The sequence below is a fragment of the Schistocerca nitens genome, chromosome 7 (assembly GCF_023898315.1).
Source record: "Schistocerca nitens isolate TAMUIC-IGC-003100 chromosome 7, iqSchNite1.1, whole genome shotgun sequence".
Taxonomy (NCBI): Eukaryota; Metazoa; Arthropoda; class Insecta; order Orthoptera; family Acrididae; genus Schistocerca; species Schistocerca nitens.
Window position 1 is genome coordinate 138,097,114 of NC_064620.1, and position 26,704 is coordinate 138,123,817.

At 38.8% G+C, this 26,704-nt stretch overlaps 1 protein-coding gene across 3 annotated transcripts in view; it reads left to right on the forward strand.

Annotated features, from left to right (window-relative positions):
- Nucleotides 1-26,462, forward strand: part of LOC126194703 (A disintegrin and metalloproteinase with thrombospondin motifs 16) — a 504,959-nt gene extending 478,497 nt beyond the window's left edge. For 2 of the 3 annotated variants that reach the window (XM_049932938.1, XM_049932939.1), the window contains exons 14-17: nt 6,720-6,824; nt 7,139-7,293; nt 13,328-13,935; nt 25,424-26,462. In XM_049932938.1, the coding sequence (XP_049788895.1) occupies nt 6,720-6,824; nt 7,139-7,293; nt 13,328-13,935; nt 25,424-25,590 (1,035 nt within the window). In that variant the 3' untranslated portion in view covers nt 25,591-26,462. The remainder of the gene's footprint in view (nt 1-6,719; nt 6,825-7,138; nt 7,294-13,327; nt 13,936-25,423) is intronic. The other variant, XM_049932940.1, reaches the window with a different exon arrangement.
- Nucleotides 26,463-26,704: the final 242 nt, after the last annotated feature.

The window sequence follows — 26,704 nt, forward strand, 5'->3', positions numbered from 1 at the left end:
CTATGGTAACATACTCTCCCTACATTCTCTACCCAACAGTTTCCACCCCCTCTGTCCTATCACCTCTTCCCCATTCTTATCTCCCACCCTCTGCCAATGCTTCCACCCATTTTTCCAACTCCTCTCCTTTTTGCATCTGTTTTCCCCACCTCCCTGCCCCAAAACCTTCTGAGCCTTTTGGTTATCTAGTCCCTGCACACACTACTTGACAGTGTTCCTCTCTTCACCCACCCATATGCTGCTATCCCCTCCCCTTCCCTGCCCCTCCAGATTGCTGATTCCATCCCATGTGATAGTTACATTCTGGCCTGAACTGTTGGAGCTGGCGTTTGTGTGTGCTTGAGGTGTGCTTGCTTATTTGAATGAACGGTGTGTGTTTCTCTATTTCTGATGAAAGCTGTGGCTGAAAGCTTATGTGTAAGTGTCTTTCAATTGTGCTGTTCTGCAACTTAACATGTTGTCTTTATGCTAAGTAGCAGTTTATCTTGTCCTACACTGTTGAACTCCATATTTTTTTATTCACCCAAAAAACCTTTCAGATTGTGAGGTACTGCACAAAAAAAAAGATACATACACAATTACATACAGTACACAAACAGTAAATGTTCGGCAAATAAATGAATTTTTCACTTTATCCATAAAAGAGCTCACCCTACATGCAGTAGCTACACTGTCTTGTTCCAAGACTCCAGTATTTCATATGTTCTAATATGTGTCTTTGTAAGATAGATATTAAAAAGTTTGTGGTGAATCAGTTGTAAGCTTGTTTCATTATTCTCTTGGCTGCATGTGATATGAAACACATTTGTACCCTTTATCACTGTACTAAGCCTCATTAGCATACTTCACACTTTTTGAGAAACCTCCAATGTTCTACTTTACCATGTCATCTTGGTTTTGGGGACCCGTGCATTGTCAGAACCAATATCTTGTATGGTCCCAAGAATACCACAGAAACTAATAACTCAGTGACCTGTTCAATGCCATACTCATTTTGGTCTATGGCCTGAGACTTTGTTCTGCTTATTTATGTAGATACTCCCCGTTTCCTTCTATTAAGCATATTGTGATGTTTTACTAACTTGTATCAATCTAGGTACATGATTGAATTTCTGTGGCTTGCAAATGATGTTTTGTTACAAAAAATACATCTGTAGAAATACATTTAGATGTTTCCGTTTCCTGTAGTGATATGAGAATCTCATCCTTCTTATTTAACAGGCTTCTTAAATTTTAGTGGAAAAATCCAGATGTGTTGTGCTTGTTACTCTTTGTGTTGTCAAAGCTGCTATAATATGTTTTCCACTGATTGTTGCAGCCGTGTCTATAGTTATCTGGCAGCTTTGTCTTTCAGAAATACTTAACCTAAAAAGGTTTATTGAAAGTACAGAAAATCGCAGGGACTGAACAGTCAGTATTCTAGTTACACTGAATGCTTCTGAAAATTAGTTGTGCAAATGACCTTTTATCAGGAACAGTCAGATATAGACATGGTGTGTGTGGTGTAACCATGTGATGCATCAGTCACCCCCATGTGTAATCATCCCTTTCTATTGCACTGACTCCTGTAGCACTATATTAACATATTCAATGGAACACTTCATCTTTGACTTGTATTATTCAAAGAGTGTCACAATTTTCACTCTATCATGAGGAGCATTCCATAAGTCATACACACAATGCATTGTAATGAAATGATTACAGGTTATTAAATTTTGTTTTATTGTGCACATTTTCTGATTATTTACTGATGAGCTCACATAACAGAAGACTATTTAATTTAGTAGCAGAAGTAAGGGTGCAGTTATTTTGTGCCATGTAGACTACAAGTTTTTAAATACAGTTTCTTTGATGAAATACGGAGTTGCTCAGAAGAAACAAAAATAAATCCAATATCATTTGTTACTTTTCACAATCTCAGTAATATGAAAATCCTCCGTAAATGCTCATTAGACTTAGGTGCATACGATAATTCTTAGGCTACTGTAGCATGCATCATCAAATTAAAAAAATAAATAAATAAAAATATTTTGCAGCACTTATGTACAATGACTGCATTACTGCACTGAATTTGTACAGAAGTCAGATTGTACAGAGTATTCATATTATCTGATGTTAATAATAACATAAATGCATGAATCGGTTCTGCTAAGAAATTCATCAGTTTAGTAGCAGGAGTTGGCCACCAATAAATTCTTTAGACTCTTCTCAAACTGAACTTTATTAGTATTCAAACTTTCTATGGCTGCTGGCATGTTATTGAAATATGTGTTGCTGAATAGTAGACACATCTCTGAACCAAAGTAAGTGACTTTAAATTTTTGTGAAAGTTGTTCTTATTTCTAATATTGATTCCGTAAACTGAACTGTCATCTTGAAAAAAAGATATATTTTTAATGACAAATTTCATTAAGGAATAAATATATGAGAAAGCAGCAGTTAGTATCCCCCAGTTCCTTAACAACCCTCTGCAAGAAATTCTTGAATTCACACCACAAATAATCCATATTGAACATTTTTGGGCTTGGAAAATTAGCTTGGCTTCATGAGCTACCCCAAAAATTAATCCCGAATGAAGTAAGCATAGTATGCTAGCTTTTTTTATTTTTATATCACCTTTGTCTGACAACATTCACATAGGAAATATAGTCTTATTTAGGTGCTTCAGCAGTTCTGTGGTATGCTCCTCCCAGTTAAATTTATTATCCAGCTGTAATCCCAAGAATATAACATGGTCAACTTCATCTATCTGCTTGTCATCATATTTTAGGCATATACTGGCAGGAAACTGTTTACAAGTTCTGAACTGGTGTATAGTACGTTTTTTCAAGGCTTAGTGACAGAGGAGCCATTTATTAATGTCAATGAAAATTTCATTAGCTGACCTTTCTACGGCTATACTTCATTTACTATTTGTTGCAATGTTTGTATCTTCTGCAAACAAAACTAACTTGACATCTGGTAATGTTACTGGTGGAAGGTCATAGATATTCAGAAGAAAAAGTAAGAGCCTTATGATGGAACCTTGGGAGATACTACATGTTATTGGTTCCCAGTTGGATGATGCCTGATAGCTTAATACAAGTCTGCTGTTGACACCCTTTGTTTTCTGTCAGGGATATAGGGTTGAACCAATTTGCAGCATTTCCTTTTATGCTGTTATATTCTGATTTATTGAAAAGGATGTTATGATTTACACAGTCAAGTGCCTTTGATGGATCACAAAATATACCAGGAGCCTGTAATTTATTGTCTAATGAATTAAGTACATTCTCACTGTATGTGTAGATAGCCTTCTCAATGTTGGAAACCTTTAGAAATTCAAGTTTTGACTTGGCTAGTATTTTATTTATGACCAGACAGTCAAGAAGATGATTGTATATTATCTTTTCTAAAATTTTTGAGAATGCAGGCAAAAGTGAAATTGGAGGAAAGTTGGTGGTTTTCTTTATTTCCTTTCTTATACAAAGGCTTAACTTCAGCATATTTCAACCATTCAGGAAATGTCCCTCTGAAAAAAAGACTGGTGACATAAATAACATAATATATGACTAAACTCAGGATCGCACCGCTTAATCAACTTTGTTGATATATTGACATAGCCACCAGAATTCTTTGATTTTAAGAGTTTTATGATGGACATTACTTCTATTGGTGCCTTGGGGGTCATGCTCATATTACTGTAGCTGTTTGTAGTGACTGGTCTGAGGTATTCCATGGCAGTATCTACTCTATCTTTTCAGTAACAGTTATGAAGTTCACCAACACTGCACACATCTGTTACCCGGGTATCATTTACTTTTAATGCTATGTGCTTCTCTTCATCTCTGGTTCTACCAGTCTCTTCCTTCACTATATTCCATATTGTCTTTATTTTTGTTATATGATGTGACTACCCTTTTCTGATAATGCATTTGCTTTCATGTCCATATTACTATCTTCAATATTTTGCAGTATATTTTGTAATGATCTATAGCATTTACATCAGAGCTGTTTCTGACTAATAGGTATGGTTTCCTTTTTGTCGTATTGGATACCTTTATTCGTTGAGTAATCCATGACCAAGCGAGGGGGTGCAGTGGTTCACACACTGGATTCACATTCAGGACGACGATGATTCAAACCCGTGTTCGGCCATCCTGATTTAGGTTTTCCCTGATTTCCCTAAATCACTTCAGGCAAATGCTAAGATGGTTCCTTTGAAAGGGCTTGACTGATTTCCTTCCACATCCTTTCCTAATCCGATGAGACCAATGATCTCACTGTTTAGTCACCTCCCTCAAAATCAACCAACCAACCAGTCCATGGCTATTCTGTACACTTTTGTCTAATCTAGGTTAGTTTTTTTTTTTTTTTTTGCCAAATAAGTTGAGACATTATTAACAAAAGTGTTGTATTTTGCATTCATCCTGTAAGCATTGTACACATCACTCCAATTCATGTCTCTGAGGAGTTTCCTAAAACAATCAATTTTTGGCTTATTGACTACCATCTTGAACTCAGATTTAGTAGATCTTATTTCCTGATCAGTTTTAACATTTGCATTGTTGGTCCTGTAAATAAGTAAATTGTAGCTTTTGTTAAGAGAATAATTCAGGATTCCAATGCAATCTCCAGCATTTTAGTGACTATGGGAGTGCATATTAAAAATAAAACTGCAGGAGTAAATAAAAAATGTGCATCTCACCTCAAGAAAAATGCAGAAAGTACTTAATGTCTTTATTCAAGAAGAACAGTGTATTTTTTCTGACATATCAGTAGCATACATTAATATTAACAATATTTGAGACAGTTGAACAACATCTGTGTAACAGCTGTCCAAACAGAAACAGTTGGGTGTAAGGCTAAATAACATACAAATGAAATAAAAATATTGATATTAATAATTTCTTCATCCAAGCATCATTTTACAATGATATAGGATTTGTCAGCTTAATACAAGAAAAAACAAGCCACACATACAGACAAATGACATACATCAATGGGTTTAATTAGCAGAAGACTGGTGGCTGGCCATAGCTTTATTGAAGGAATAATCACAGCATTGGCCAAAAGTAATTTAGGAAAAAGAGTAATCAATATGGAGAGACAAAACATGAGCCTCCATCCTCTCAAAACTGAGGCCAGTGTCTCGACAAATATACTACCTTATTCGGCTATACATATTTTCAGATATAGGAGTCACCCAAATTTTTTTACTGAATAGATAAAAACACACACATAAAAGAAGGTTGTAATTTTCAAGCTTTTGGAGCCAGTGGCTGCTTCTTCAGACAGAAGGGTTGAAGGAGAAGGAAGAGGGGTGAAGGAAAAGGACTGGAGAGGTCTAGGAAAAGGGGTAGATTTTGGGAAAGTCACTGAGAACCACAGCTCAGGGGAGTGACCATATGGGATGAGAAGGAAAGACTGATTGTTGGGGACTGCATCGGACTAGATTTGAAAACTTGAGAGCTTAAAGGTGGAAGACAGGGTAATATGCAGAGAGAGATTACCGCTTAACCATCATGCATGAGTTAACAAGAGTGAAAAGCTAAGTAGATTGTAAGTAACAGAGGAGAGAGGGGGGGGGGGGTGAAAAATAGACAGGAAAGTCAATGAAAGATGTAGAAAACTAAAATGGAGTGAAGCAAAGAGGAAGAAATTAACATAAATTAAGGTCAGGTGAGTGGTGAGAACCAAGGACATGTTGTAGTGCTAGTTCCCACCTGTGAAGTTCTGAGAAACTGGTGTCTGGGGGAAGAATCCAGATGGCATGTGTGGTGTAACAGGCACTGAGGTCACGAATGTCATTTTGTAGAGCATGCTCTGCAACGGGATATTGCAAGTTACCAGTATACACCCTCTGCCTATGCCCATTCATCCTAATTGATAATTTGGTGGTAGTCATGCCGATGTAGAAGGCCAAACAGTGTTTACATAACAGGTGGTATGTAACGTGTTGTTTTCCAGGTGGCTCTCCCTTGGATGGTATATGATGTGCCGGCTACAAGGCTGTTATTGATGATGGTAGGAGGGTGAACAGCGCTAGTCTTGTAGTGGGGATGGTCACAGGGGTGGGAGTCATAGTATAGGGAGATGGGTGCAGAAGGAGCATAGGGTCTGACAAGAATATTGCGGAGATAGGGAGGGCGACGGAAAGCTATTCTAGGTGTGGTGGGCGAAATTTCAGATATAATGGACTTCATTTCAGGGCATGATTTTAGGAAGTCATGGCCCTGTCGAAGTAGTTGATTAACATATTCCATACCAGGATAATACTGAATGACCAATGGTGTGCTCTGAAGATGTGTTTTGAAGGGATCAGCAGTACCAGGATTGGATATGACTTTGAACTAGGGTAGTGGGGTAAATACATGCAGTGAAGGCTGAGGTGAGAATGGTGGTGTATTGCTGTGAAGAATCTGCATCCAAACAAATACGCTGGTCAGTACAAGATCAAGATCAAGGAAAGTGGCATGGGATTTGGAATTCTGTATTGGGAGAGACGTGGTGCATGAGCAAAAAGTTATATGTAATAGTAACAAAGAGTTTTGAATTTTATTGGTTTTGTATAATGTTGGAAGCCTAAAGCACTGTAAGTGAAAACAGAAAATACTGAAAGAACATATAAGAACACTGCTTCAGCAGTTAAATAATCAAGTTTGCTTAATTTTCTGTTTTTATGACATTCATTACAAGCAAAATACACTAATGCTAACTGCAATAAAATTGTGTTGCAGAAAGATGATCGAGTTTGTGCACAGCTGTTCTGTTTCGATTCTGGCTCTGGCTACTGTGTAGCCTACAGGCCCGCAGCTGAAGGTTCATCTTGTGGCGATGGACAGGTACTTTTACTCATATACTGGTACCATTAGATCGCATGAGTATTTGTTTTTAACACTGTACTTATAGTCAAAGTCTTTTGATCAAATGTAAAGGGATTATAACAGTTAAAGGAAACCTACAATATTCTATTTGTAAGAGAACACAATACTTCTAATAAACAAGTAAATATGCTACAGGAACTTTAGGGCCTAGTATTTTTCAAGTATTTCCAATTTAAGGAGCTTCCTGCAATTCTGCATGATAACATTTATTTTATTTCAGTTTAATATATTTGATTTATTACATAAACTTTTTTTATGTTTGAAAATTCCAGTACTGCTTGAATGGACGCTGTGTAGCTGAACATGAAAATATCATACCTGACTATTCTCAAAATACTGCTTCCTATATCAGGCGAAGTGATTCAGATTCTGCTGCAACTCAGTCGAGACCTGTTTATGCTGCTCTTCCTAATTCGACCACACAGAGGTATGTCTCTCCAATTGCACATTAAGGAAACAATGCTGTAAATTGCTTAAATTGAAACACCTGTATCAAAATGCGGGCCTTGTGTGAATAGAGGTTAAAGTACAATATTCCATCCACAAAGTGATTTATGGTTGGTGTTGGAAGAGTAAAATCATTTCACCCATAAAAATATTAGAAAACAGTATACATAAACAAACACCGAAGACAAAAAAAGAACACCACTTCCTTGCAAATGAAATAGTGATTGCCAACAGTAGCTGTGAAGTATGCAAAACTGTAAAAAAGTTATCATCTGAAATGCTTGATTGGTCATTTAGTTTGCATAAATCCAGAAGTAGTATTATTAAACAGAGTGTACAGTGCAATTGTGGATGATACGTTAACAACTTTTACATGTGATAACATTAACTGACAGGACACCACATTCCATTTTACAGCTTTATTATGCTACTAGTGAGATATATACATATTATAAAGATTAATAAAACAGTAACAAAGTATTTATTTAACCCTTAACACCCCAAAAGCACCTTAGTCCATCCCACCCTGGTCGATCTTCAGTGGAATGACTAATTGCCTGACTGAGTGATATATCTTCCATCCAGGGTCCAGAGAATTAAGGTCAGCATTGTTCCATCTCTCTCTTGCTTCCATAATGGGGGCTCTCCTTCATCAGTTGCCAAATTGAGCTGTATTCTGCTGTTCTTTTAGACCTTTGTTTCCTTTTCAAGTTGCATAAATGCATTTTTGTATCCATCTCCCTCAGCATACCTTGAATTGATGTCATACACAAACAGTCAAAGCATGTCATACAAGGACTTGTCAATAGTGTGCTTTCTCATATTACTGCTATGGAGTAGCAGTCAAAGATTGTAGTTCAACAAACAGTAGAAGGTGCTGCTTGCATTCCAGTATATAATGTTAAAAAGGTGTCACTACTAAGTCTGTGCATGTAGCTCCCAATATTTGCCATGTCAGTTAATAGACCCCTGCCAGGAAGAAAGTTTACTATTCAGTTATGAATAATGAGGTTACGTGACTACAGGCCGCCCTGTTATGGGCTGTGTTTGCTCATACCTCATTTCAAGGACAGGAAAGAAGCTGACGTCATTTCATCTTTTTCCTTCTTGCAGCTGATTCTTTCACCACCAGTTACATGCTCCCAGGTTTTGTCATCATTTTACATTTTTTATGTTAACTGACAGGACACCATATATTGTTTTACAGCTTTATTATTTTACTAGTCAGAGATATACACATTACAAAGATTGATACAATACAAACAGAGCATTTATTTAATTCTCGTCAACACCAATCCTTAATTTTTATGGGATGTACACAGGAATATCAATCATATACAGTACTCCAATTTAAAAGTACTTAAGTAATACTCCCAAATTTGAATGTATTTAATAGTTTTTCATTGCATCATATTGTCAGGACTGAAACAAAGCTTTGGAAGTGGTGTTTCTTTATATCTGTCACTCTGTATATACAGTCAATAATTGGTACAGGTTAGTAATTAGTGTGGAGCAGTGTATCATTACTAACAGTTATATTATTGAGTACTTAATGTTTCTAACCTGGCTTAAACAGTTGTAATGGATTTACCGTATTTCAGGATTTTCTCTAATGTGTGATTACACAAGAGACAGACATTAGTAATGGTTTTTCATACAGTGAGATATGAACTTTTTGTCAAGCTTATATCTATAATTATTTATTTCTTTTGTTGTTTACTGTACATGTGTTCCACATATCCATAAAATTATGCCATCCTGGACATGGAACATGTCAGTATTATTGTTACAAAAGTTTACTTGTACAACATATCTCAACATAATATTTGATCAGTAATTCAATTTTATTTCAAACAAAGTATTGGCATTCCATTTCTGATAATCCTTATGAGCAGAAACCACAAAGATTGACTGTAATTTTTTTAATTCCTTTATGTTGCTACAATCAGTTTTGGACTATTGTTCATTTTCTATTGGCCCTCTTCAAAAAAAAAAAAAAAAAAGAGAAAATATCCTAAATATGAGGTGTATCATAATTAATGGTGTAAATACATATAGTTGAAAGTACATGATACTAGAAGCAAACAATTCTCAGTAAACATCCGCTCTAAAACACATACATTAAGAGCTATGCACACTACTTCATCTTTGATCCTATGAAACAAATCTCTTCTACTGCAAGCTCTTTGCTTTCCATATTTTAAGAGGGCACACTATGGACCAAAACAAGAAAAAAAGTCCAGTAAACATGGGCTCTAAAGTGCATACCTTAAGAGCTATGAGCACGTGTTCAGTAGAAGAGACGTGTTTCAAAGTAGCGAAGGTGAGCGAGTACCCACAGCTCTTAAGGAAAGCGCTTTATAGCTCACATTTACTCGACTTTTTTCTTGTTTTGGTCCATATCACTTTGTCCCAAGATATTGAAAACAAAGAGCTTGCAGTAAAAGAGATTTGTTCCACAGTATCGAAGACAAAGAAGTGCTCATAGCTCTTAAACTATGCATTTTAGAGCCAATGTTCACAGAGACTTTTTTACTTTTAGGATCATGTATTTCCAATTGTATGCTTTTGCACCATTAATTATGATACATCCTGTATATCATTTAGGTTTCCTTAATTTGCTACTTTTACATTTCCTGGTTAAATTTTCTTTTCTGTTTCATGGCACTCATTATTTACTACACTGTCCACTCACATTAATGTAAGCACCTGTCAAAAGCCTGAATACCCACCTTTTGCAGTGCAGACTGCTGCTAGACTTGCAGGAATAGAGACATTGAGGTTCTGGAAGGTACCACCAGGGATGTGGGTTCATGCCGACTCCAGTGCCGTGGCCAGCTGCACTAGGTTTCTCGGTTAAGGATCCACGGTGCAAATACCCCAATCGAGGCTGTCCCATAGATTCTCAATTGGGTTTAAATCTGGGGAGTTTGATAGCCAAGGTGTACAGTAAACTCATCCTGGTGCTCTTTTAATAACTTAAGTACACTGTCAGCTGTGTGACACATTACATTGTCCTACTGGTAGATGCAATTGTGCCGACGAGAAATAAATTGCACGTAGGGGTGGACATGGTCGCCAAGGATACGTGCATACTTGTGTTGATGTACTGTGCCTTCCAGAATGACAAGATCACCCACGGAATGCCATGAGAACATTCCCCAGACTATAAAGAAAGCATGCAGGGTGTTTGCTTTCAGATGTTTCATGCCATACTTGCCAATGGCCATCTGTCTGATGGAGCATAAAACATGATTCATCTGAAGAGGCCACCTGTCGCCACTCAGTAGATGTCCAACTGCAGTACTGCCCTGAAAATAACCCCCTTTGGCATTGATGAATAGCAGTCAGAATGGGAGCTTGAACCAGGAACCTGCTGCGGGGGTCCATACGCAGCAAAAGCCACTGAACTTTAGTTGAAGAGACACTTGGCTCATCTGGGCAATCAGTTGCTCAGCAGTTTCACCTCTATTCACCCATACACATCTCGGAAGCCTTATTCATCTGTGTCATCCATGGCCTATGGTGCATCACAGTTGCCTCGGTGCTGGTTTTGGATGGTACCATTTTGTCATGCACAGTATACTTTAACCACAGCGATACTCAAACACAAACTTGCTGTTTTGGAAATGCTCCCATCCTTGGCCTGAAAGCTGCTGATCATGCCCTTTTGGGTGGCAGATAAATCACTCCACATCCACAATACAACTATTACTACACTTTTTCTGTGTCCCCCCCCCCCCCCCCCCAACATGCTTTATACCTCCTCCACTGCTAGTGCTGCAATGTGCCGTATTTGAGTGGCTATAGTACATTGATGTCGAATGTAGGTGGTGGTCACATTAGTATGACTGGACCACGTATTTGCAATTCTTTTCTTACGTCTAGTTTTTAACCACATGTATGTTAACTTATATTATAACACACTTTGCAATGATGCCAACTAACACAGAAGTTTCAGTTTCCTGTTAGGTGTTGCCTTCACAAGTTGAATGGCCCTCATATTAATGTTATTGGCATATTTGCACTCAATAATATATCTGCCAGCACAGTAATATGTAATGCAAATTGCACAATTGGTATATGATAATAACATTACACATTGAAGTGCTTCAGACAAAATGAAAGAAAAAAAGAAATCACAACATTATTTATCAAAATAATTTATTTCTGGAGCTTTAGCAGCCAAGTTCACTGTCTTTGTGGTGTGAATTATATGCTCCCAATGTAGTTTGCAGGATAAATGGAGACACGAGAATTTATATGTATTTAGTATCTGTAACTGTCCATTACTATATGTCCCCTGCATCTTTATAGATGGAGAAAAACTGAATGAAGTTCATCTTGTTTAGATTGGCAGAAAGGAGTTGAAAATACACCACTTGAGGGCCTTGAAAGGAATTGTTATTGTCTGTAGTTGTAATTCACCTCCATTGCTCACTGAGGCACCATATTTCTATTTTACACAACACTGTTTGGGTATCGAATCTGATACCAACAGTGGAATTTTGTTCATGTTTCAGTAAAGGCAGAGGTTTATCCCTGTTGAGACTGTGAAGTTAGTGTCAACAATAGTAGAAAGATTACCTGACTATATCAATATCTGGGAAATAAGCAATCACATGTAATAATACAATACTGTTGTGAGACAATGAATGTCTCTTGTACATTATTTAATAAGAAGAGTGTTTGTCTCATTCTTATTCAGTACTAAACTACACCCAACATGTTATAAAACTGATTGTCATTCAAAGCGAGTAGTGGTTGTGAAGCTTACATCCATCAGGTTGGCAGATATTTCCCTTTTAAATACAAATTCCTGATGGTCTCTAAACCATGTGCTTCCTCAGTGCTGATTCAGATGTGTTGTAAGCTGAGATAAAACTCAATTTACTACATCTTACATCATTAAGTTTCTTCCTTTGGACATACATTCAAGGCAGCATTCATACATAACCATTGCCTAAACTTATCCAACAGCTTTGTACTTGGATGAGCCATATAATGTAGTTCATTACAGTATTCATGCTATACATTGGCTGTGATGAGCGATTATTCTGTATATCGCAAGTGATTATTCTGTATATTTCATTGTGTTCTTAACTGAGCATGCATGAAAGGCTTAGAGATTTGTAACCCACACATTATAAAATTGGACAGTTTTCACTCCTGTAGAAAACAGATGAGCAATAATTTTTTAATTAACTTTTGAAATCACAATATTGTTCGTGTTCTATATGGCAGAAATATCACAAACACAATATTTTTCTTGGAGATACATTTAACAGCCATTTGTCGTATAATAATTTCACAGGAATTATGATAAATGATGATGTGCATTGCTTGTTGGACACCTTTTTTTGAAAATAATGTACTTGCCTTTAAGCAGTTGCCCCGGTGCCTGTGAAGAGTTAACAGCCTACCATTTCAGATAGCATTTCAAAAGCAAGGGAATTAATTTAATGTTTAATCATAATTTTACGGGAATCCTCAAAGAAGTTAGTAAGGGCAATATTCATAATAATGAATTTTGCTAAGCAATTTTATACTCACAAACGTGTTTACAGCATCTAAATGGTTTCTTTTGATCTCAACTTGTAGTAATTGGAACTTTATAGCCTGTCATGTAGCAGCTTGACAGAATTAAATTGAAGAGAGAATAGTATGAAACTCTGCTTAGAAGTGGTAAAAAAAAAGAAAATACCAACTATTAGAAGTAATGGTAACATTGCAAGAAAGGTGACAAACTCTGTCATCTGAGCAGGCGTTAAATGTCATTTGGTAGACATAATGTTTTCTTTTACCTGTAAAAAGATCTATATTTAGTATGAATAACTGTAGTGTTTTTAATTCGTTTGTTATATTTTACTTTGTATATTGGATTACATATTTATAAGCATGAGTAATCAATTTGAAATTATTACAGTTCATTAATGAATAATAATTGTGGAACACAATAACATTTGTATTTGTCTGGAATGTTCTAATTTAATACATGGATCATGCACATACAGGTCAGCCTGGCAAGATATCTGGAGCACGGGGAGTTCATCCACACCTCTCCCTCCCACTGTCAGCCAGAAATACCCATTCTATACTCAAAAGACGACTTCTACTAACAGCCAACAAAATTACAACTATTATCATACAACAAAATCGGTAACAAATTATACTACACCAACAACAAAAACTGTGAATAACTTCTACCAGTTCTTCACTACAACACCAAGAAGCACTTACAGTTTTGGTACTTTTCACAATTATGGTTCAACTAAAAGTACATATGGTGATTACTACAGATCAAAATTTGGGTCAAGTACAACTCCAAATTCTTACAACAGTGACAGTAAATACACAGACACTAACAGGAACCCACACAATCTTAACAGTTATTACCAATCTTATTCAAGCACATCATACAGTTATCACACATCTACAACAACTACCTCCACCACACCAAGGCCTACTTATTTTTCTGCATTCAAAAACCATGGGAACTTCATCTATCAGAACCCAGTAACAACAACCAATAAATATCCTCCATACTTCAGTTTTGCTGCAAGTAGTTACCATCAGATAGTTAGCAACAGTACGAATGATCAGGCACCAAATTTAACACATGGTAAGTCAATGAGAAATGACGGAGAAAGCACACATCTTCTTCCAAGTCTCTCGCTTTGGATCAACTGTCAGAAAGAACTTCCTTCACACTGTGACAAACTACATAAAAGTAAAGCTTTAAACAGAAAGCAATAAATAAGTATTACAAGTTGCACACTCTTATCTCAGTTCTCTGTAAATGCTACTATTTATGCTTCAGTATGAATGTTTTAAATTATCAAATAAAGATAAAAATTAAATATGAAGCTTGTGGAGCCTACAATTCATACAAAAATTAAAAAATTGATCAAATAACCATACTCTTCACACTCTTTTTATCAGCATGAAATTTACTATTCCAGCCATGCAGCCCTTCACATGAAGATTTGTTTTCCTAAACTAAACTAGACATTATATTCATGTAACTGTTTAGCAGTGATTTAAAAAAGGCACGTGGACACAATTAACATGCTGATAAATTATTTGGGCTTTAACAAAAAATTGCAATGTTATGATTTTGATAAATTTTTAAACTTAGCAAGTGACGTACATGATGCATCAAAAATCAGCATACTCACATTTAATGTTACAGTTGATGTTGCAAAGAGTAAATACCTGAAAGCTGAACTCCAGACTTCCGTGAAGAGAGAAATAAGGAGGTTTGTCATACATGCACAGAGGTGGCTCAGAATTTTAAAGATGGAAGAAGTGCAACAGCTTAAGACAGAGTTCGCAGATAAAGTGGTGAAGGATGTACAGGCTACAAGGAGCAACTATGAACCATCCTTTGTGAATCAGACAATATTGATCACATTCTGCAGAAGGTTCTTTCTGATTTTTTGGTGGAAAAAAGCAATGTTAAAGACAACATACCCCTCACCATAGTGAGCATTTTCAGCTTATAGACTCATTACTGTCAGTTTATCCATTACTTCTTTGGAGCAAAATTGGTTTGCTGTCAATTAATTAATTCAGGACTAAGGAAAAGAAGGAAGAGTAGGGTTAAACATCATGTTAATGACTAAGTCTGTAGAGATGAAACAGATTACTACTAGCTGTGACAGGAAGAGGCATTAAGATGGTGAAAAGAATACAAAGCAGATAATAAATCACCAAGTTTTTAAATTGGTGCAACTTATTTATAAAGACAGCAGTGTAGAGGAAATTGAAATGTTCATGTTTAGTGTTGTGACAAAGAAGTGAGTCATATCTGATTACAAACTTCAATTGTCCAAAAAGATGTGGAATATAGAAGCAACAGTTCAGCACTAGTGAAGATTACAGAACATGATGGGCCATGACCATGCGAGGGAATAGGTATTATGAATAAACAAAATGTTGTAGAAGGAGAAATAAGCAGAGAAGAGAAAGTTTTGGAAAAAGGAATGAGAATTATTGACAGATGAACCTGACTGAAAGAAGAAGCAGTACAACACAGCAGAAAGCAAGCAAATATAAATAGAACTAAACACAAGAAAGCTGCACAAATAGAAAAGTATGTTAAATAAAATGGCAGAATCTGGTACCAATATTATATGAGTTTTCATTTAATAGCTTGTTTTGAGTATACAGTTATGTCCTGAAAAGTTAGAGTGTGTAGATATAATAGTAATGGCTCTACTATGTAATATGTATGACCCGTTATAAGCAATGCATTACCTCTGTAAGTGGAAGATGCTAGCTTTACTGGAAGGTATATTTTCACTTTCCATGTAGCTGTGACACTAATTCACTTCTGCCAGAAATTTCACTGAAACAGAAAGCTCCTGTAGACTAAATAGTAGCTTAGGCAATATCTTAAAAGGCCTTGTAGCCTACCTGAGAATTATTAACAAGTCAAGCTGGGAAACTGGAGCACTTTGCAGAAAAATATATATAATAGAGGGAAACATTCCACGTGTCTGCTTGTGTCTGTATATGTGTGGATGGATATGTGTGTGTGTGCGAGTGTATACCCGTCCTTTTTTCCCCCTAAGGTAAGTCTTTCCGCTCCCGGGATTGGAATGACTCCTTACCCTCTCCCTTAAAACCAACATGCTTTCGTCTTTCCCTCTCCTTCCCTCTTTCCTGATGAGGTCTTTAAATATGTCTGCTTGTGTCTGTATATGTGTGGATGGATATGTGTGTGTGTGTGTGCGAGTGTATACCCGTCCTTTTTTCCCCCTAAGGTAAGTCTTTCCGCTCCCGGGATTGGAATGACTCCTTACCCTCTCCCTTAAAACCAACATCCTTTCGTCTTTCCCTCTCCTTCCCTCTTTCCTGATGAGGTCTTTAAATATGTCTGCTTGTGTCTGTATATGTGTGGATGGATATGTGTGTGTGTGTGCGCGAGTGTATACCCGTCCTTTTTTCCCCTAAGGTAAGTCTTTCCGCTCCCAGGATTGGAATGACTCCTTACCCTCTCCCTTAAAACCCACATCCTTTCGTCTTTCCCTCTCCTTCCCTCTTTCCTGATGAGGCAACAGTTTGTTGCGAAAGCTTGAATTTTGTGTGTATGTTTGTGTGTCTGTCGACCTGCCAGCACTTTCATTTGGTAAGTCACATCATCTTTTATATATAAAAACAAAGATGATGTGACTTACCGAACGAAAGTGCTGGCAGGTCGATAGACACACAAACAAACACAAACACACACACACAAAATTCAAGCTTTTGCAACAAACTGTTGCCTCATCAGGAGGCAACAGTTTGTTGCGAAACCTTGAATTTTGTGTGTATGTTTGTGTGTCTGTCGACCTGCCAGCACTTTCATTTGGTAAGTCAGATCATCTTTGTTTTATATATATATATAAAGATGATGTGTCTTACCGAACGAAAGCGCTGGCAGGTCGATAGACACACAAACAAACACAAACACACACGCAAAATTCAAGCTTTCGCAACAAACTGTTGCCTCATCAGGAAAGAGGGAAGGAGAGGGAAAGACGTGGAATGTTTCCCTCTATTATATATATAAACAAAGATGATGTGACTTACTATACGAAAGCGCTGGCAGGTTGATAGATACACAAACAAACACAATCATACACACAAAATTCTAGCTTTCGCAACCAACGGTTGCTTCGTCAGGAAAGAGGGAGGGAGAGGGAAATACGAAAGGATGTGGGTTTTAAGGGAGAGGGTAAGGAGTCATTCCAATCCCGGGAGCGGAAAGACTTACCTTAGGGGCAGGTATACTCTCGCACACACACCCAAATCCAACCACACATGCAAAATGTCTGCTTGTGTCTGTGTATGTGCGGATGGATATGTGTGTGTGTGTGCGAGTGTATACCTGTCCTTTTTCCCCCAAGGTAAGTCTTTCCGCTTCCGGGATTGGAATGACTCCTTACCCTCTCCCTAAAACCCACATCCTTTCGTCTTTCCCTTGAATTTCGTGTGTATGTTTGTGTTTGTTTGTGTGTCTATCGACCTGCCAGCACTTTCGTTCGGTAAGTCACATCATCTGTGTTTTTAGATATATTTTTCCCACGTGGAATGTTTCCCTCTATTTTTTTATATATATATATATATATATATATATATATATATATATATATATATATATATATATATATATATATATATATATATATATATATATATAAAATATTTGTATGATGAAATAAAAGAAATTATTCAGATAGTGAAGGGAGACGAAAATTTAATAGTCATGGGTGACTGGAATTCGAGTGTAGGAAAAGGGAGAGAAGGAAACGTAGTAGGTGAATATGGATTGGGGCTAAGAAATGAAAGAGGAAGCCGCCTGGTAGAATTTTGCACAGAGCATAACTTAATCATAGCTAACACTTGGTTTAAGAATCATGATAGAAGGTTGTGTACATGGAAGAACCCTGGAGATACTAAAAGGTATCAGATAGATTATATAATGGTAAGACAGAGATTTAGGAACCAGGTTTTAAATTGTAAGACATTTCCAGGGGCAGATGCAGACTCTGACCACAATCTATTGGTTATGACTGTAGATTGAAACTGAAGAAACTGCAAAAAGGTGGGAATTTAAGGAGATGGGACCTGGATAAACTGAAAGAACCAGAGGTTGTACAGAGTCTCAGGGAGAGCATAAGAGAACAATTGACAGAAATGGGGGAAAGAAATACAGTAGAAGAAGAATGGGTAGCTTTGAGGGATGAAGTAGTGAAGGCAGCAGAGGATCAAGTAGGTAAAAAGACGAGGGCTAGTAGAAATCCTTGGGTAACAGAAGAAATATTGAATTTAATTGATGAAAGGAGAAAATATAAAAATGCAGTAAATGAAGCAGGCAAAAAGGAATACAAACGTCTCAAAAATGAGATCAACAGGAAGTGCAAAATGGCTAAGCAGGGATGGCTAGAGGACAAATGTAAGGATGTAGAGGCTTATCTCACTAGGGGTAAGATAGATACTGCCTACAGGAAAATTAAAGAGACCTTTGGAGATAAGAGAACCACTTGTATGAATATCAAGAGCTCAGATGGCAACCCAGTTCCAAGCAAAGAAGGGAAGGCAGAAAGGTGGAAGGAGTATATAGAGGGTCTATACAAGGGTGATGTACTTGAGGACAATATTATGGAAATGGAAGAGGATGTAGATGAAGATGAAATGGGAGATACGATACTGCGTGAAGAGTTTGACAGAGCACTGAAAGATCTGAGTCGAAACAAGGCCCCCGGAGTAGACAACATTCCATTGGAACTACTGACGGCCTTGGGAGAGCCAGTCCTGACAAAACTCTACCATCTGGTGAGCAAGATGTATGAAACAGGCGAAATACCCTCAGACTTCAAGAAGAATATAATAATTCCAATCCCAAAGAAAGCAGGTGTTGACAGATGTGAAAATTACCGAACAATCAGTTTAATAAGCCACAGCTGCAAAATACTAACACGAATTCTTTACAGACGAATGGAAAAACTAGTAGAAGCCGACCTCGGGGAAGATCAGTTTGGCTTCCGTAGAAATACTGGAACACGTGAGGCAATACTGACCTTACGACCTATCTTAGAAGAAAGATTAAGGAAAGGCAAACCTACGTTTCTAGCATTTGTAGACTTAGAGAAAGCTTTTGACAATGTTGACTGGAATACTCTCTTTCAAATTCTAAAGGTGGCAGGGGTAAAATACAGGGAGCGAAAGGCTATTTACAATTTGTACAGAAACCAGATGGCAGTTATAAGAGTCGAGGGACATGAAAGGGAAGCAGTGGTTGGGAAGGGAGTAAGACAGAGTTGTAGCCTCTCCCCGATGTTATTCAATCTGTATATTGCGCAAGCAGTAAAGGAAACAAAAGAAAAATTCGGAGTAGGTATTAAAATCCATGGAGAAGAAATAAAAACTTTGAGGTTCGCCGATGACATTGTAATTCTGTCAGAGACAGCAAAGGACTTGGAAGAGCAGTTGAACGGAATGGATGGTGTCTTGAAGGGAGGATATAAGATGAACATCAACAAAAGCAAAACGAGGATAATGGAATGTAGTCGAATTAAGTCAGGTGATGTTGAGGGTATTAGATTAGGAAATGAGACACTTAAAGTAGTAAAGGAGTTTTGCTATTTGGGGAGCAAAATAACTGATGATGGTCGAAGTAGAGAGGATATAAAATGTAGACTGGCAATGGCAAGGAAAACGTTTCTGAAGAAGAGAAATTTGTTAACATCGAGTATAGATTTAAGTGTCAGGAAGTCATTTCTGAAAGTATTTGTATGGAGTGTAGCCATGTATGGAAGTGAAACATGGACGGTTAATACACTCCTGGAAATGGAAAAAAGAACACATTTACACCGGTGTGTCAGACCCACCATACTTGCTCCGGACACTGCGAGAGGGCTGTACAAGCAATGATCACATGCACGGCACAGCGGACACACCAGGAACCGCGGTGTTGGCCGTCGAATGGCGCTAGCTGCGCAGCATTTGTGCACCGCCGCCGTCAGTGTCAGCCAGTTTGCCGTGGCATACGGAGCGCCATCGCAGTCTTTAACACTGGTAGCATGCCGCGACAGCGTGTACGTGAACCGTATGTGCAGTTGACGGACTTTGAGCGAGGGCGTATAGTGGGCATGCGGGAGGCCGGGTGGACGTACCGCCGAATTGCTCAACACGTGGGGCTTGAGGTCTCCACAGTACATCGATGTTGTCGCCAGTGGTCGGCGGAAGGTGCACGTGCCTGTCGACCTGGGACCGGACCGCAGCGACGCACGGATGCACGCCAAGACCGTAGGATCCTACGCAGTGCCGTAGGGGACCGCACCGCCACTTCCCAGCAAATTAGGGACACTGTTGCTCCTGGGGTATCGGCGAGGACCATTCGCAACCGTCTCCATGAAGCTGGGCTACGGTCCCGCACACCGTTAGGCCGTCTTCCGCTCACGCCCCAACATCGTGCAGCCCGCCTCCAGTGGTGTCGCGACAGGCGTGAATGGAGGGACGAATGGAGACGTGTCGTCTTCAGCGATGAGAGTCGCTTCTGCCTTGGTGCCAATGATGGTCGTATGCGTGTTTGGCACCGTGCAGGTGAGCTCCACAATCAGGACTGCATACGACCGAGGCACACAGGGCCAACACCCGGCATCATGGTGTGGGGAGCGATCTCCTACACTGGCCGTACACCACTGGTGATCGTCGAGGGGACACTGAATAGTGCACGGTACATCCAAACCGTCATCGAACCCATCGTTCTACCATTCCTAGACCGGCAAGGGAACTTGCTGTTCCAACAGGACAATGCTCGTCCGCATGTATCCCGTGCCACCCAGCGTGCTCTAGAAGGTGTAAGTCAACTACCCTGGCCAGCACGATCTCTGGATCTGTCCCCCATTGAGCATGTTTGGGACTGGATGAAGCGTCGTCTCACGCGGTCTGCACGTCCAGCACGAACGCTGGTCCAACTGAGGCGCCAGGTGGAAATGGCATGGCAAGCCGTTCCACAGGACTACATCCAGCATCTCTACGATTGTGTCCATGGGAGGATAGCAGCCTGCATTGCTGCGAAAGGTGGATATACACTGTACTAGTGCCGACATTGTGCATGCTCTGTTGCCTGTGTCTATGTGCCTGTGGTTCTGTCAGTGTGATCATGTGATGTATCTGACCCCAGGAATGTGTCAATAAAGTTTCCCCTTCCTGGGACAATGAATTCACGGTGTTCTTATTTCAATTTCCAGGAGTGTAGTTTGGACAGGAAGAGAATAGAAGCTTTCGAAATGTGGTGCTACAGAAGAATGCTGAAGATTAGATGGGTAGATCACATAACTAATGAGGAAGTATTGAATAGGATTGGGGAGAAGAGAAGTTTGTGGCACAACTCGACCAGAAGAAGGGATCGGTTGGTAGGACATGTTCTGAGGCATCAAGGGATCACCAATTTAGTATTGGAGGGCAGCGTGGAGGGTAAAAATCGTAGGGGAGACCAAGAGATGAATACACTAAGCAGATTCAGAAGAATGTAGGTTGCAGTAGGTACTGGGAGATGAAGAAGCTCGCACAGAATAGAGTAGCACGGAGAGCTGCAATCAAACCAGTCTCGGGACTGAAGACCACAACTATATATATATATATATATATAGATGATGAGACTTACCAAACAAAAGCGCTGGCAGGTCGATAGACACACATACAAACACAAATATACACACAAAATTCAAGCTTTCGCAACAAACTGTTGCCTCATCAGGAAAGAGGGGAAGGAGAGGGAAAGACGAAAGGATGTGGGTTTTAAGGGAGAGGATAAGGAGTCATTCCAATCGCGGGAGCGGAAAGACTTACCTTAGGGGGAAAAAAGGACAGGTATACACTCGCACACACACACATATCCATCCACACATACAGACACAAGCAGACATATTTAAAGACAAAAAAAACTCTTTGTCTTTAAATATGTCTGCTTGTGTCTGTATGTGTGGATGGATATGTGTGTGTGTGCGAGTGTATACCTGTCCTTTTTTCCCCCTACGGTAAGTCTTTCCGCTCCCGGGATTGGAATGACTCCTTATCCTCTCCCTTAAAACCCACATCCTTTCGTCTTTCCCTCTCCTTCCCCTCTTTCCTGATGAGGCAACAGTTTGTTGCGAAAGCTTGAATTTTGTGTGTATATTTGTGTTTGTTTGTGTGTCTATCGACCTGCCAGCGCTTTTGTTTGGTAAGTCTCATCATCTTTCTTTTTAGATATATTTTTCCACGTGGAATGTTCCCCTCTGTTATATATATATATATATATATATATATATATATATATATATATATATATATATATATATATATATATATATATATATATATATATATATATATATATAAAAAACAAAGATGATGTGACTTACCAAATGAAAGTGCTGGCAGGTCTACAGACACACAAACAAACACAAACATACACACAAAATTCAAGCTTTCACAACAAACTGTTGCCTCATCAGGAAAGAGGGAAGGAGAGGGAAAGACGAAAGGATGTGGGTTTTAAGGGAGAGGGTAAGGAGTCATTCCAATCTCGGGAGCGGAAAGACTTACCTTAGGGGGAAAAAAGGACGGGTATACACTCGCACACACACACATATCCATCCACACATATACAGACACAAGCAGACATATTTAAAGAGAAAGAGTTTGGGCAGAGATGTCGTTCGAGGCGGAAGTGCAGAGGCAAAGATGTTGTTGAATGACAGGTATGAGTGGCGGCAACTGGAAATTAGCGGAGATTGAGGCCTGGTGGGTAATGGGAAGAGAGGATATATTGAAGAGCAAGTTCCCATCTCCGGAGTTCAGATAGGTTGGTGTTAGTGGGAAGTATCCAGATAACCCGGATGGTGTAACACTGTGCCAAGATGTGCTGGCCGTGCACCAAGGCATTTTTAGCCACAGGGTGATCCTCATTACCAACAAACACTGTCTGCCTGTGTCCATTCATGCGAATGGACAGTTTGTTGCTGGTCATTCCCACATAGAATGCGTCACAGTGTAGGCAGGTCAGTTGGTAGATCACGTGGGTTTTTGTGTGTATGTTTGTGTTTGTTTGTGTGTCTATCGACGTGCCAACACTTTCGTTTGGTAAGTCACATCATCTTTGTTTTTAGATATATTTTTCCCACGTGGAATGTTTCCCTCTATTAATATATATATATATTTTCCCACGTGGAATGTTTCCCTCTATTAATTTATATATATACATGTGCACACTTTAGGTCATAGTCTAGACAAAACACCTATTATTGGTGGTAATATATGAATGCATGACAGTTATAACATAGTGACTCAGTACTAAGAGGATAACAGAGTTAACCAGTAATTTACAACTTAGCATATCCCAGGAAAAGCTTTATTCTGTAGAAGGCAGTTTATGTAACACAAAATATGCTGAATCTGAAGAACATTTTTAACATACACTGCTGGCCACCGTAAATGCAACACCCTGAAGGAAGCATCCGAATCAAGTGAAATTTACACCATGAGTTTGCAGCGATGAGATATGCAACTGATTAGAATTTCAGCGCAGACGCACATCACGCACACCTGTGGCGCCACCTCATAGCGCCATTTAAGGCTTGGCGATTTTGACGAGTGTACGTTCGGCACGTGTGTTTACCTTGTGGTTGTTTCACAAGACGATCAGTTATGCCTCGTAGACAACAGCGAACATCTTTTGATCAAGTATCCGAGTTCGACAGAGGAAGGATAGTGGCTTACCGAGATTGTGGATTATCGTACAGAGAAATCGCTAGTCGTGTTGGACGAAACCAAACAACTGTAATACGGATATGTGACTGTTGGATGCAGGAGGGTACGACGGACCGACGTGGTCGATCGCATTCACCTCGGTGCACCACTGCACGTGCTGATAGGCAAATTGTGCGAATGGCAGTGACGGATCGCTCAGTGACATCCCGAACCATAGCACAGCACATTGCGTCTGTAACGCATCATCCAGTGTCTGCACATACCATTCGACGCCGTTTACAGCAGAGCGGTCTGTCTGCAAGATGTCCATTGCTTCGTCTACCATTGACGCAGAACCACAGACGTCTCCGTCGCCAATGGTGTGATGACAGACGGATGTGGACGGCAGAATGGAATGACGTTGTCTTTACTGACGAGGCACGCTTCTGTCTGCAGCACCACGATGGTCGGATTCGAGTGTGGAGACACCGTGGAGAGAGGATGCTGGACAGCTGCATTATGCACAGCCACACTGGTCTTGCACCGGGTATTATGGTATGGGGCGTTATTGGATATTACTCTCGCACGCCTCTAGTACGCATTGCCGGTACTTTAAATAGCCGGCGCTACATATCCGAGGTGCTGGAGCCAGTTGTCCTTCCTTACCTTCAGGGCTCGGCCACAGCCATATTTCAACAGGATAATGCGTGACCACACGTGGCACGCATTGTCCAAAGGTTCTTCGCCAATAACCAGATTGAATTGCTTCCCTGGCCGGCTCGCTCTCCGGATCTTTCGCTGATAGAAAACATGTGGTCCATGGTTGCTCAACGAGTGACCCAGATTACATCCCCAGCTGCCACACCAGATGATCTTTGGCAACGTGTGGAAGCTGCTTGGGCTGCTGTACCCCAGGAATACATCCAAAGTCTCTTTGACTCAATGCCGAGACGTGTGGCAGCGGTGATCTCCAACAATGGCGGCTACTCTGGCTACTGATTCTGGCAGGAACCACATGTCACAGATGTCTGTAAACGTAATCATTTGATACTTGGTCAACATGTTATCTACAAAATAAATTTTGTTGTGCTGCCTCTTGTCTTTCTTGGTGTTGCATTTACGGTGGCCAGCAGTGTATTTTCTTTATCATGAATTTATGAGTCAGAAGGAGGCAAGCTCCAGAACAGATGAGAATTAATAATGGTGTTAAAAGGGGGAAGAAACTTTTAGAACTAAAACTGAAGAAAGGATTCTTGGGTATATCACATGATGGTGATGCCTCAGTTAGATATCAAAAAATTGTCAATTTTAGAAGTTTTATCTAGTAAGATACCCAATAGTCCTTTCTGCTGCCAAGAAGCAGCAATATACTGTAGAAATAGAGAGAGAGAGATAAGTAATGACCGCTGTTAAATCTCTCTCTGTGGTGTGACTACAAGATTTTAATTCTGTCATAACTGACTACACTGAAAATAACTAACACTTTTTCTTAATGTACTTGCATAATTCATTACTAATATAAATAAAATGGTGACGGAGGCAGCATTCCTGATAACATTACATAATGCTTGTTGCATCAAACAGATGCTAACTTTGTAATAACCATTATAATTCTGTGGTAAACGGGTTTTAAGGATTTATGAGCAAAATTGACCAGTTGTTCATATTTTATTAATTGCAGCATGAAACTTTATTTTTAAGAAAAAGAACAGGTTTTATGTTGAAAAAATAAAAAAAGTAATTTTTATCATTAAGTATTTACAAACTACTTTCTGTACAGTATTTTTACTTAAATAGTTTTGAAATACTCTTTCCTTTTTAGAATAGTGTATGTGCTCTTTTTCCATAAAAGTTATTTAATAAATGTTTTATCATTCTGTTCCCAGTGGGAGACACTGAATGTATTGACAAAGTTACAAATTTAAGTGGAAGTCTTACATGCCATGAGTTCCTCACACGTTATGGTTATCAATACTGTTCACACCAGTACCTTCAGGAAAGCTGCTGTGCATCACATAAAACAATCTGCCGACAAGAATACACAAGAAGCTGAGGTGTCACAATATGTGACTAAATCAAGAGGTTGTGACTGTAAAACAAAAACTAAGTCAGTGACTACAGTGTGCTTGATTCAAGCAGACGTCATTCACGGGTAACATAATTTATTTCTGTGTCAATTAGAGAAATTTTGCTTAAGAGATGTACGTACAAGAATTCCCCAAGTAGCCAGTGAAGTAATATTTCTTAAAATAGTTTCATTGGAACATCTTAATGTGGGCAAAAATCAGTCACCTCTGGAATTTGTTCATGAAATAGATTTGTGTTTCTCATTTGATACAAAAGACAATAGGACTGCCATGAGCATTTATGTGTATAGATTCATAACAGTGTCTGTATAGACTGAAGTATTAGTGAACTTTGAAATAAGAAGTTGGACATATGAGTGATCTCATTTTATGACAATGATGTAGTGTGCTAAGTTGTGTCATAGTGACACTGAAAGACACAAATAACTGTTTACAAGGCTAGCCAATGTGTGCACAGAAAGAGAAAAGAAGAAATTTAATTTATGATTTACAAATATGTAAAGTCATTGTGATATGCCTGTGATTTATTTTCACTCACATCAATAGAGGTGTCAATGGTGACTGTGCTGTGCATTTTGTCTGCTTTCAGCACTGTCAGTCAGCTTCAAAAGAGTGCTGTTGATGTCTCTAGTTATGCAAATCAGGATACAAAACACAAGTTATTGTACAAAATATTGTCAGTTCTGATATTGTGTTTCTGTTTTCTGACACACTCAGAATATAGTTCATAAAAACTGTGTTGTAGTGTTTAGCATCATTTATTTATGAGTGCTAATGTGCAGTGTATTCAGAAGAGCTATGATTTATGCTGTGTGAATGTACTTTGTTTAAATTGAAAGGCCTAAGAAATAAAATTAAGAAATTTCATTATGTATGATGAATTAATTATCTTCACTGCCTTAATAAATGTGTATAAATGTATAAGAGTATTCCTGTCTCCTATCCATATACAAAATTTTGTGACTAAAACCTTTGGACAAATTAGATTTCCAGGATTTAAAACATATCTCCTGTGATGCTGACTGAAACATTTAAGTTACTAAATAGTTTTATTTACACACCAGACTACATAACAATCAA